The following is a 12,496-nucleotide window of genomic DNA, read 5'->3' as shown; positions in this document are numbered from 1 at the left end:
AAGCCCACGCGCCTAGAGCCCGTGCTCCGCAATAAGAAGCCCGCGCACCGCAAAGAAGAGTAGCCCCCGCTCGCTGCAACTAGAGAAAGCCCACGCACAGCAATGAAGACCCAAGGCAGCCAAAAATAAATAAATAAAATTTAAAATAAAATTAAAAGAAAAAAAAATAACACACCCATGTTTGAGCCATAATTTTCCTGACTATCCATCATTCTTGGATTGCCACCCAACATGGGTTGCTTTGGTAACATGGGGAAAGCACCAATATTCTTTACTGGAGGGCTTGAGCCGACGGAAACAGGGCTGTCTAGAGACACTGCTCGGTTATATGGAGGACGAACAGACTGCACAGACTGTGGACTCCTCAAACCTGTTAAAAAACATAAAAGCACAATACATAAATATCCTCTGATGATTCAGTACATAAATAATCAAGTACAAGACATAAATACCACCCACCCAAGAATGTCTTTCTTACCAAAATAAACACTGTCTTCCTTTACAAAATAAATAAGCCCCCCAAAAAAAGAAAGAAAAAGAAAAAAGAAGCCTTGTATTCCAAATAAAGTAAAAAACAAGAGTCTCGGTCTTGGCTGAAGTATTAGGCACTGTTCTCTAGCCTGATATGGTCATTCATATTCTGCTTCACTTAATAGTAAAAATTTTACCAATGTTTCAAACTCCTGGAAGTTCTTTAACATGCATATTTAAAGTTTAAAATTTTACAACTAAATGTAACCAGGTAAGTTGCCTTCTAATCAAGCAAGGAGTAAAACAAAATTTCCTAACCTTTTTCTTTTTGTTTTTTCTAACCTATTTGATTGATCTAACTTTCCATTTCAGTTTCGGAAATAGTGCCACTAAAAATGAATAACCACCTTTCCAGATAATTGTGGATTATTCTTTTTCAATTGATACATATAATATATCCTTGTTAAACTGATGAATCAAGAAACACTCAGCTATAGGACAGAGGTTGGGTAAGAACCAGCAAACACCAAAGTAAGTTAGTGTCAAAGGACAGGTTTTGATTTGCTTTTTAATCCAATTCTCTGTGCCTAAGACAAATCAAGGTACTGGTAGGTACAGAGTACCTACTACTCACCTGCAACAACCAGAGAAGAACATTTTCCTATAAGCCCTGTGATTACTGGCATCATATTAGTTAGAAATGGGAAACTATCCAAAAAGCTTTTAAAATCACCTACATTATAAATTAGTAAAAGAAACTAAGGTGGAGCACACATTTTAAAGTTGGATCCTAGTTTTAATTAAGAGTACATACAGGTGTGCAGAAAAGTTCAAAGGCAGCAAGAATAAAATCTAGTTCTTTCTTACCCAGAGAATTAGTTCCTTGAAACATTTGTTGCTTCGTTACCAGATTACTACCATTTGTGGATATGGAATTACTGTAGAAGTCAGAATTAGTCAGATCACCAAGAATAGCATCTAGATTATCCAAGTCTCCAGATCCCTGAAAATAATTTTTTTTAATTAACCTGTGTACATTACTAGATACATAGGTATAAAACATACTCATCAGAGGAAAAGAGATGAAATGGGAACCAGTAAAACACAATAGTTACCTGAAATGGTAACACCCAACTTAGAGGCTAGCTAGCTGATTATGACCCCTATCCCTACACTACTTCCTTGAAAGTAAAAACATAAAACAGTAAAAACAGTTGAAAATTCTGGGATAAATCCGTGGGTTTGGAGGTGCTTTCAAAGGGGCATTTTTTAATTTACCCTATATGTTTAATTCTCAAACTGCAGGATATTTTCCAGCAAACATTAGTCAGAATCATGAGCTGACAGAGATGTCTGCCTCTACACATACTTCTGAAAACATGTATGATTAATAATAAAAATTTTTTTAAAAATTTTTAAATAATAATAATAAAAAAATAAGCTGATGTTCAACAAGATATTCATAGCTATGCTTTAAAAAGGGCTTTTGGTCAATACATTTGGGAAACACTAAACAAAGTTTAAACAAAGTTAAACATACATCCTAACAATAGGACTTCTCCAAGACTTTATTTTCTCAGGTGCATATTAACGTCTTCCAGAATAGTGTTCCTCAAGAGGAGTCTGGGAAATGCTTGTATAGAATGTGATCATGTATATGAAACTTGATCTTAGGTAAAAATCAAAATTCTGTTGCCTAATACAAAAGGTTTTTTCCCATTTCTACCATACACTTAATGACCCAATGTGCTCATTCCAATAATAAAAACTTCCATGAAAGATTTCAAATTGCCTACTAATGAGGTACAGTCACATTTGAAAGCACACATATCTGATTATTTCTACACTGCATCATAGTACACTTTACTGATGCTCAGAAGAGCTACCGAAAAAGTGACAGCTCCAGATTAACTTCCATTAAATAAACCTAAAACAGAAGGTAAGAATCTGTGCATAACACACTGTCTTTCTAACACAGAAATGCAATGCTGAAATACAATGCCTAAGCTAGAATATACAGAAGACAAGTTACCTCTTCATTTGTTTCTGTCTTAATTTTGGCGTCCTTCCCTTGACTTGAGCTCGGGATGGTGGAGCTGCTGCACTGGCTCACTTTACTGTCTACGCCGCCTTCCACTTTGGGCTGTAGTTCTTTGGAGAGCGTGTCACTAGGATCATCCCTGTCCAGCAGGTACCTAAGCAGAGCATTATTTTCCTTTCTCTTAGGGCTTAGTTGCTCCTGCTTGACGTTTCCTTCTACACAAGACGTTGTACTGCTAGTGTCTTTCCCAGTGGCTTCGGCGGTAATCTTGGCTACCTCAGCCGGTGAATTCCCATTCTGCAGCAACTTGTGCAAAATCCGGTGCTTCTCTTGCAGCAGTGACCCGTGCATATTGGATGTGGAGGACACTCCTCCAGACGTCGAAGAGGAGACCCCAGAGGGGCTGGTGACACTAATGGAAGAGTCTTTACAACTTGAATCCAGGGGCGAGTTGGTCAAGGAGGAATGACCCCGGTCCTCAGAAGAACAGGTAAGTAACTGCAGTAATTTTTTGTGACCTTTGCTTTCCAGAGGACCCCGCTGATTCTCTGGCCCTTCCGCACTGCTCTCCTTACTTTCTTTGTCATTGAGGTGATCTCTGCTATTTGACTGACACACTGAACTCTCCACTGGATTCTGGTCGCAATACAAGCCTAGGGGACTCTTGGAATCTTGACTGTTCACTTTACTTGGTTGACTTACATTCATATTGGGAGAGTTATCCAATTTGGGACCTGGTGAAGACAGAGTAGATAAAAGAGAAGTCCCTACTCCCTCACTGATAGCTTGAAGGGCACTGAGAGAGCTGCTAGAAAAGCTGTGACTCCCAGTATTGCCAGAAGATCCCATGGGAGAGTGCACACCTGGATTTGGAGAGAAGTCAGGAAAAGAATTAGACTATCAGATGCTATAACAAAACACTACTTAACACTTCAAAGTTTCTGTTTTAAAATGAATTAACTTTACAAGAATTACAATGGTATGGATAGAGAAGAATTACTGAAAAAGAAAAAAATAAAGAAAAGGAAATGTAACACAAATACCTGCAACAGGAGAAAACTGATGTGAGGCCATCTTTGGACTCCCACGATTACGCGGAGAAATCATAATATTCTGCTGGCTGGAGCCAAGACCAGGACTCCCATGTGGAGGGCTACTCATGTTGAGACCATAGTTGTTGTTCTGGTAGGAAGATGGTGACTGCATGCCTGGCCCAGGGTTCACTGAAGCTATGCTACCGGAAGGCCCATACCTGGCTCCACTCATCTGCCCCGTGGCACCGGGCTCAGCCACACCGTAGGTCCTGCTGCTCAGCATCTGCAAGCCGGGGTTTGGCGACATGTTCATGCTGCCTACTGAACTGTTGCATCCAGCTGCTGGAGGTCTAATGCCTTGTCCAACAGGATTCGGGTTTGGTCTATACCCATTCTGTTCCCTGCAAAGAAACAGAACAATGTTTTACTAAAAAATTACAGGCATGCGTTAAAAGCCTGCATCAGATTTTTTTTTTTTTTTAAGGATGAAGTAAGTGCCCCAGAAACTTAACTTCTTAGGCGCCATTCCAATGCCTAGTGACAATAACAATCTAGACACTGATCAGTTATTAATCTAATAACATACTTTTAATAAGCCACAGAATCTAAATGAGTGACACCATCAGAGCGCCACGAGAGGCCCCAAGCTATGTTAGCTGGAATCGCAGTGGGGCTTTACAAGAGTTCTCATATACCAAGGGGTTAACCTGGAGGCGCCTGCAAATTACTCAAGATGATTAATGGGTGAATATCCTGCTCCTTCCTGGGTTGCTCATTTACCATTAGCAACAGCAATAGTAACTATTTCTTCTTGAAGTCTACCTTCAAATTCTAAATTCAATCCCTAAAAGCAATGTAATATATCATTAGAAATGAAAAGTAACAGAGGTAGTCAGATTTTATGTATTCTTTTATCCACTAGCCTTCCCATCCTCCAGCTTTCCCAGGAATTAATTAATGAACAAATCCTCATTTACACATAAAAATATAACCTTAAAGAAAACATACTTTAGGAATCTAAGTGCACTTCAGCAAACCCAACCACTGCCTGCTTTTCTTAATTTTTCTTCTCCCTTTTTACACTAATAATAAAGCACCTCGAGAACATTGCTGCATTTAATGAGAATACAAAGTAATCTATCATTACCTCTGAAGAAAGTGGGTTGAGACAAAGCCGTGACGATCATTTGTCACAGGATTTCGGAAGAGTTTGCTTTTTGTCTGTGCAGTCACTACAGTGCCATCAGCCAATGAGAATCGATACACTGGGGTTTCTGCATGGCCATGGATATAAGCTTTTGGAGAAAATATCCCATTACTAGTAACTACAACTGGCAGAACAAATGCATACAGGAGAAAACAGAAAGGAAATATACAAATCCAACATTTTCAAAATCCAGTGAAAGACTGGACCCCACCAAAATTAGGCTAACATAAGAATGCTCAAGAATCATCTTCCTACCCCACACAGACAAAAACAACTATGGTCACGTATATACTTATTGCTCTATAGCACATCAAACACAATGACAAACAAGATCCAGAATTAACCTCCAAATTCTTTACCTTCTTGATAGTGACGTTTCTGGGACCATGACTGCCCATCATTAAGACTAAAAAATCTCTGGATACACCTTCGGATTATATCTTCAAAACCAGGCCTCATGGAAGACCTCAGTGAATTTGTATCTATGTTGACAACTTTTCCTATTAAACAGAAAATTGCCACTGTGTTTAATTTCATCATTGTTCATTATCAACTGCACTGACTTTAATTCTTTACTCTCATGGGCAAAAAAGGGCAGACCAAAACTGAAATTCATGTTGATGTCAAGAATTACTCCCAGTAATTCCCATTAAATTACCCGTCTTTTTGAAGTGCACTTCTTTATGAAAAATGGATTTGAAGTTACAGAAAAGAAATACTGGCTTCTGATTTGAAATGTTATTTGGAGAGAAAGCCAGGTGCGTCTACTTTTTTTTTTTTTTTTTTTTTGCGGTAAACGGGCCTCTCACTGCTGTGGTCTCTCCCGTTGCGGAGCACAGGCTCCGAACCGCAGGCTCAGCGGCCATGGCTCACGGGCCCAGCTGCTCCGCGGCATGTGGGATCTTCCCGGATCGGGGCACGAACCCATGTCCCCTGCATCGGCAGGCGGACTCTCAACCACTGTGCCACCAGGGGAGCCCGCATCTACATTTTTTTGTGTGTTTATCTGAGGGATTTTAAGTGTCAAACACACCCAACTTAAATGCCCAAGGTTTCGTTGAATCTCTCCTAGGGTTGTATAAGAAACATAAGGGACTTCCCTGGTGGCACAGTGGTTAAGAATCCACCTGCCAATGCAGGGGACATGGGTTCAAGTCCTGGTCCAGGAAGATCCCACAAGCCGCAGAGCAACTAAGCCCATGTGCCACAACTAGTGAGCCTGAGCTCTAAAGCCAGCAAGCCACAACTACTGAGCCCATGTGCCACAACTACTGAAGCCTACGTGCCTAGAGCCCATGCTCCACAAGAGAAACCACCGCAGTGAGAAGCCCGTGCACCACAAGGAAGAGTAGCCTCCGCTCGCCACAACTAGAGAAAGCCCCTGCACAGCAATGAAGACCCAATGCAGCCAAAAATAATAAAATAAAAAATTAAATTAAATTAAATTTTAAAAAATAATAATAATATTATAAGAAACATAGGAAATAATCCATGCAAAGTATTTGTTACAGTGTAGGCACTTAAATGATAGTGCAGGCTGTAGAAAGTTAACTTTTATAAAAATTTTCAAAATGAACAAAACATACACACACGCACAGTTTTTACCTGAAAGATCATGTCTAGTAATAAAGCTCTCAGGATTTGATGGAAATGCTCTTTCTCCTGTGGTAATGCGGCGTGCCACACAGATCATACAGGATTGCAAATCTGCAATAGAAAATTTAACCAGGTAAGGATTATACTTAACCTTTGGATGTGTCTATTCAATAGGCCAGTAAGAACATGGAATTCAGTAGGAAGAATTACAATGGAAATTACAAAACTACAAATTGGGCTGCTATTGTTTGATAATCACCACAAGCATGTGATGACTCTCACCTTCTCCTTCCTCCATCATAGCACGTGGCTGGGACAGGGCAAAGCACTGCATCGTTTCATATTTCTGGCGCATTTCAGGACTAGTGTTTATGTCTTCCAGAACGTCGTGTGGTATTTTCATCAACATACGGCAATTAAATGTATGGCTTTTTTGTCGCTGGGTCTCATTTGTCCAGGTAACTCCATTAACTTTAGAAAACAAATTGAAAGGAGATTTTTAAAAGCTGGCAATTCAGTCCATGACTATCATCAAAAATTTAAGCTATAAATCAACTATACCCCAATTAAAAAAAAAAAATTTAAGCTATACATATTTTCTCATTATACATCTTCCATAGTAATTTCTACAATAACATTTCAAAGTGGCAATATATAGAACACTGGAATAATTTCAAATTCAACAGGTATCTCACTTCTATTTTGTAACTCACTGTATATCTTAGACCCATGAAATGTATACCAAACTCTAAATTCGTATTTGAAATTTTGCTATCTACCACTTGCCCTGTTCTACATAAATCATCACTTGGCTTTCTAAAAGGTATATTCAATTTTCTAAGAAATGATCAAGAAAAAGAAATTTTTTTAACTTACTTAGAAAATACAGGGAATTCCCTGGTGGTCCGGGGCTAAGACTCTGTGCTCCCAATGCAGGGGGCCCAGGTTCGATCTCTGGTCAGTGAACTAGATCCCACATGCCACAACTAAAGATCCCCCATGCCGCAACTAAAGATCCCCCATGCCGCAACGAAGATCCCGCATGCGGCAACAAAGATCCCGCGTGCCACGACTAAGATCCAGCACAGCCAAATAAATAAATAAATATTTTTTTAAAAAAGGAAGATACACATTAAAAGCCTACCTGTAGATTTTGGTAAGTTCTTAAGAAAATCCTTTCTGTCTTCTTCATGCAAAATATTGTAGACACTTGTGTTTACCAGGTCCTCTTGCATATATTGCAGGTACTGGGTGACATTTTCTGACACAAACACAATGTTTCCTTCACGATTCACCACAAACAGGAAGCCATCCAATGCCTGAAGTGGGATATGTTAATATTGGCTATTATGGACTGAACTGTATCCCTTCCCCCACCAAAATTCATATGTTGAAGCCTTAAACCTCAATGTGACTGTATTTGGAGATAGGGCCTTTCAGGAGGTAATTAAGGTTAAATGAGGTCCATAAGGGTAGCTCTAATCCAATAGGACTGGTGTTCTTACGAGAAGAGAGACAGATACCAGAAATGCACACACACAAAGAAAAGGTCACGTGAAGACACAAGGAGAAGGCAGCCATCTACAAGCCAAGGAGAGAGGTAGGTCTCAGGAGAAACCAAGCCTGCCAACACCTTGATCTTGGACTTCCAGCCTCCAGAACTATAAGAAATAAATTTCTGTTGTTTACGCCACACAGTCTGTGGTATTTTGTTATGGCAGCCTTAGCAGACTAAGACACCAGCCATAGTACTAAATAGAATTTGAAAAAAACTGTTGATTTAACAACTGTGAGCCATCATTTCTATTAACATTAGCACCATCAATACAGGGCTGTATGAAAAAGACAATGTGAAAAGATGACAGTAAAGACAAAATCTGAATTATAACATCTAATCTAATTTTTGAAGAATTACTTCTTCAAAGGAGTTTTTAAAAATATGAAAAATCATCCTTAGTGCTTCCCATTTTTCCATTTGTTACCAAGTCAAGCTACAGGAACTATACCACTCCTTAGTGAGAATTTACAAAGAGGAACTGAACTGATCAACTAAAAAGTAGCTGGAACAAACTAATTGGAACAAAAACAGTTGATAAGTGAACCTGAATAAAGGGCTTCAGGTCATGACTTAAAAAGAAACATTCTGTAAGTGCTATAGCTTAACTCAATCTATTTAAGACAACTACTTACAAAAAAACACGTATTTTAAGTCTTAAAACTTCCTCAAAAATATAAAACTGTAGTGTGCCATACTATCAATTATGCAAAAATACACAAAAAGGTCTGAGCTAAAATATGCCCAAATGCATTTTTATTGCGGGGAGGCAGGGCACCACAGGACCTCATGAGTTATGTATATTTTAAATACAAGAGCATTTTTTATCATACTCAGAATACTGAGTTCTACCTCATGAAAAGAAACATTTTCTTTTTGCTCTCATATCCTAGCCAAAATTTTTTTCTTTCTTTCTTTCTTTCTTTCTTTTTAAATCAACTCAGCTTATCGTATGGCTAAAACCTTGTACTTGCCTGAAGTAAAAGTGGTCCTAAGGAGTCTTTATCAATAACTCCTTGTCCTGTGGAAGATACATCAGCTTTCTGAACATCATCATCACTGGAAATAGCTTTTCCTAAAAAGACATAAGGCAATACTACAAATAGCATATATATATCAGTTATAGATTAAATCCACCTTCAAATTGTTCCCCGAACAGACACAGACACGCACACAGATGTGCATAAGCACATACACATTTCCTGATAAGAAAATGATGCTACAGTTTTTAAAGGTTAAAATTAAACTTCCGAGTCACCCAGGAGGACAGAAGATACTCTAAATTTTCTTTCCCTACTAAATGTACTATCCCATTGCTTCCTGAAAGGGACCTAACAAGTGACAGGGTGAGCAACACTGGCCTTCTTCCAATCCTGGTGACTGTTTCCTAAAGAGCAAAGCTGGTCAACTCATCTGTCCATCTAGCCCCACAGAGGACAGCCCTCAAGGAGCAGCAGTTCCCACCTAAGCAACAGGTAGCAAAAGGCAAATGTGAACACAGTTAACAAGTTCCTTCTAAAAGACTTGAGTGTTTTCTTACTTTGTATTACCTTGCTCTTTTATTTGACGTATCTGTCTTACTGTTTCCTTTAAAATTGCACATTTATCTGGTTTGACATTGAAGTTGTCAATATCACTAAGATTAGCAGATATCAGTTCAGCCAATTCTTCAATATATTTACTCTCCTGCTCCCGTCTCCACTTTTCACCACTGCAGGTAAGGCTGGGGGGGGGGGGGGGGGGGAAAGGCCATAAATATATCTATCACAAAAGGGCTATGAGCAGAATCAGTACCTACACAACACCGTTACACTCATATATAAACAAACTAAATTCAGCCCATAAAGACTACCAAAACATTGTCTTGGAGACCTAGTACAATACAGTTGAAATTCATGCAAACCTAAATTCAGATCCACCTGTTGTTAGCCTAGTGGCCTTAGGCATTAGTCTCATTTCATCATCTGGAAAATGGGGATAAATAGTCTTTACCACGAAGAGACAATAAAATTAACAAATAATAAAAACATTAATAGCTACTTATTAATTATGAGGTTTTATGAATTATAGGTTTTTTTATTTTGCAACCATCACAGTGAAATTCAAGTGATACTGACCTTGGCAAATACTAAAAAAGCTATGAAGTATCACTACATAAAATAGAATATTTTATTTCTATTTTTTAAACTTCTAACTTCATTCAGGAAAAGAATGATGAAACCTCACAATTGCCAAAATATCAACTTATAACATGTTCTTAAAGGATACTAAAGATTCTTACTTGTAATAATCTTGTTGATCTATTCCTAACTCTTACGTCCTCTATTGAGAAATGCTTCTTACAATATCACACAGTTAGTATAATATTCTCATTTCTATCTGAATCAGCCATAAAGCCTCTATTATAACATAAGAATGTCCCCATCTCATCATTGTACCACTGTACTTACTACAAAGCAAAATCATATTATTTAAACAAAGACAAAAACAAACAAATAAATCTAACCAGAAAATGCAAATAAAGAAAGCTGAAATGGTATCTTCAAAACAAATAAAGGCGGGGGAGGCGCCCTTGGTGAAGTATCAGGAAATAAACTGCTTACCCTTGTCCTGGAGTATCACATGGCAACTTGCGTTTTCGTGAATCAGGGGCAAGTGGATCCAGGGAGTTTTCTCCTAATCCGCTCATCTTGAATATACATCAGCAACTAAGAAAGAATAATAAGATACAAACATTATAAAATATTCATGACTCTCATAAAGGTGTCATATGCTTGAATGGCTGCATTTTGTAATTCAGAACTGTTTTCCCTAAATGGTTAGATAATTCTCAAAATTCTTTATAGTACACAACTGTTCTGAAGACCTCAAGAGTTCATATTCCAGTTTAATTATGCAGAATGTCCATCCAACCCCAGGACAAATGTTTCTCAAGACTGAGTAAAAATGCGTATATTTACCAAACGTAAGGTAGTTAGCTAGTGGGAAGCAGCCGCATAGCACAGGGGGATCAGCTCGGTGCTTTGTGACCGCCTGGAAAGGTGGGATAGGGAGGGTGGGAGGGAGGGAGACGCAAGAGGGAAGAGATATGGGAACATATGTATATGTATAACTGATTCACTCTGTTATAAAGCAGAAACTAACACACCATTGTAAAGCAATTATATTCCAATAAAGATGTAAAAAAAATGCGTATATTGAATACCTCACAAAGAACAAGGCATCTTCTGCATAGTTAATAAGAAAAAGAGACTGTCAACTCTCCAACTGATAAAATCCTAAATTTTACTTATACACAAATGAGATCTTATCTTGTCAACTGGTTAGAAGTCTTCAAATGATAAATACCTAAACTATTTTCAGGCTATTTTCAAGGTAGCACATTTTTTCCTTAGACCATTTCTTTAGTATTTATCATCCAATGTGTTTTTCTTCTGCTACTTCAAAATAAACTGAGATTGTGTAAATAACATGTAAACTCCATACATTCTGCTTACAAATTAGATGCACAACAATAAAACTCCAGGTGGGAGGATTTTGAGAAGATCCACAGAACAACAATTATTTTAATATTAACTGATGGAAATATAATATGCCTTGGTTAAAGTTGCATTGATAAAATAAATGCAGGCTATTGTTGAAAAAAGAGCAGATTTTAATACTCAGTGGCTCATAATTTTAAGACATCTACTAAGCCTTCACTTAACAAGAATTTTATTTGTCTTAAACTCTTGTTTACGAAGACAATCACTGCTATAAAGAATTGCAAGTCAACGGAGAAGTTCAAATACTCCAAACTACTTTTTCTTCATTTGTTAAAATGCATCTTGCATTCCATCTAGTCTGAGACATACATTGAAGGATATAAATTTCCACTAGGTGGCACAATACTGCCAGGATGAGAGACAAATAGAAATGCAAAATTTTACACAAGATCCTGATCAAACTTAAAATATGTAGCTTTAAAAAATCAAAATCGGAAGTTTTAGATTACATTATCATCTTTCAGATGTTCTAGGTATGAATTAAACACCAATGAAATTTATTCTACCAATAATTTTGATAGTAAAATGTAAAGGCTGAAAAGCTGATACGTTTTAAGAACTTGGTGTGGTTTTTTTCTCACATCGTAAGTTAAAATAAAAGAGAAAAGAACTTAAAATAACTTTCACTAATGTGGCTTGCTTATTTATTTACTTGTTTATTTATTTATTTATTTATTTTTGGCTGTGTTGGGTCTTCACTGCTGTGCACAGGCTTTCTCTGGTTGCGACGAGCAGGGGCTACTCTTCGTTGCGGTGCACCGCCGTCTCACTGCAGTGGCTTCTCTTGTTGCAGAGCACAGGCTCTAGGCGCATGGGCCTCGGTAGTTGTGGCTCGCAGGCTCTAGAGCGCAGGCTCAGTAGCTGTGGCGCACGGGCTTAGTTGCTCCGCAGCATGTGGGATCTTCCCAGACCAGGGCTGGAACCCGTATCCCCTGCATTGGCAGGTGGATTCTTAACCACTGCACCATCAAGGAAGCCCCCACTAATGTGGCTTAATGTCATGATTTTAAAGTGTTAACCACGGGGACTTCCCTGGTGGCACAGTGG

At 38.4% G+C, this 12,496-nt stretch overlaps 1 protein-coding gene across 4 annotated transcripts in view; it reads right to left on the bottom strand.

Moving 5' to 3' along the window:
• Positions 1–12,496, bottom strand: part of NCOA3 (nuclear receptor coactivator 3) — a 122,358-nt gene that overhangs the window by 18,105 nt on the left and 91,757 nt on the right. For all 4 annotated transcript variants that reach the window (XM_067708368.1, XM_067708367.1, XM_067708370.1 and 1 more), the window contains 12 exons: positions 10,508–10,612; positions 9,455–9,627; positions 8,879–8,979; positions 7,494–7,668; positions 6,632–6,820; positions 6,359–6,460; positions 5,113–5,253; positions 4,694–4,841; positions 3,556–3,947; positions 2,504–3,375; positions 1,339–1,474; positions 176–370 (listed from right to left, as the gene is read on the bottom strand). In XM_067708368.1, coding sequence (XP_067564469.1) covers positions 176–370; positions 1,339–1,474; positions 2,504–3,375; positions 3,556–3,947; positions 4,694–4,841; positions 5,113–5,253; positions 6,359–6,460; positions 6,632–6,820; positions 7,494–7,668; positions 8,879–8,979; positions 9,455–9,627; positions 10,508–10,593 — 2,710 coding nt within the window. In that variant the 5' untranslated portion in view covers positions 10,594–10,612. The remainder of the gene's footprint in view (positions 1–175; positions 371–1,338; positions 1,475–2,503; positions 3,376–3,555; positions 3,948–4,693; positions 4,842–5,112; positions 5,254–6,358; positions 6,461–6,631; positions 6,821–7,493; positions 7,669–8,878; positions 8,980–9,454; positions 9,628–10,507; positions 10,613–12,496) is intronic.

Source organism: Pseudorca crassidens, chromosome 15, assembly GCF_039906515.1.
Source record: "Pseudorca crassidens isolate mPseCra1 chromosome 15, mPseCra1.hap1, whole genome shotgun sequence".
Taxonomy (NCBI): Eukaryota; Metazoa; Chordata; class Mammalia; order Artiodactyla; family Delphinidae; genus Pseudorca; species Pseudorca crassidens.
The sequence above is the reverse complement of the archived record's forward strand: the minus strand, read 5'-3'. Positions and strand labels throughout refer to the sequence as shown.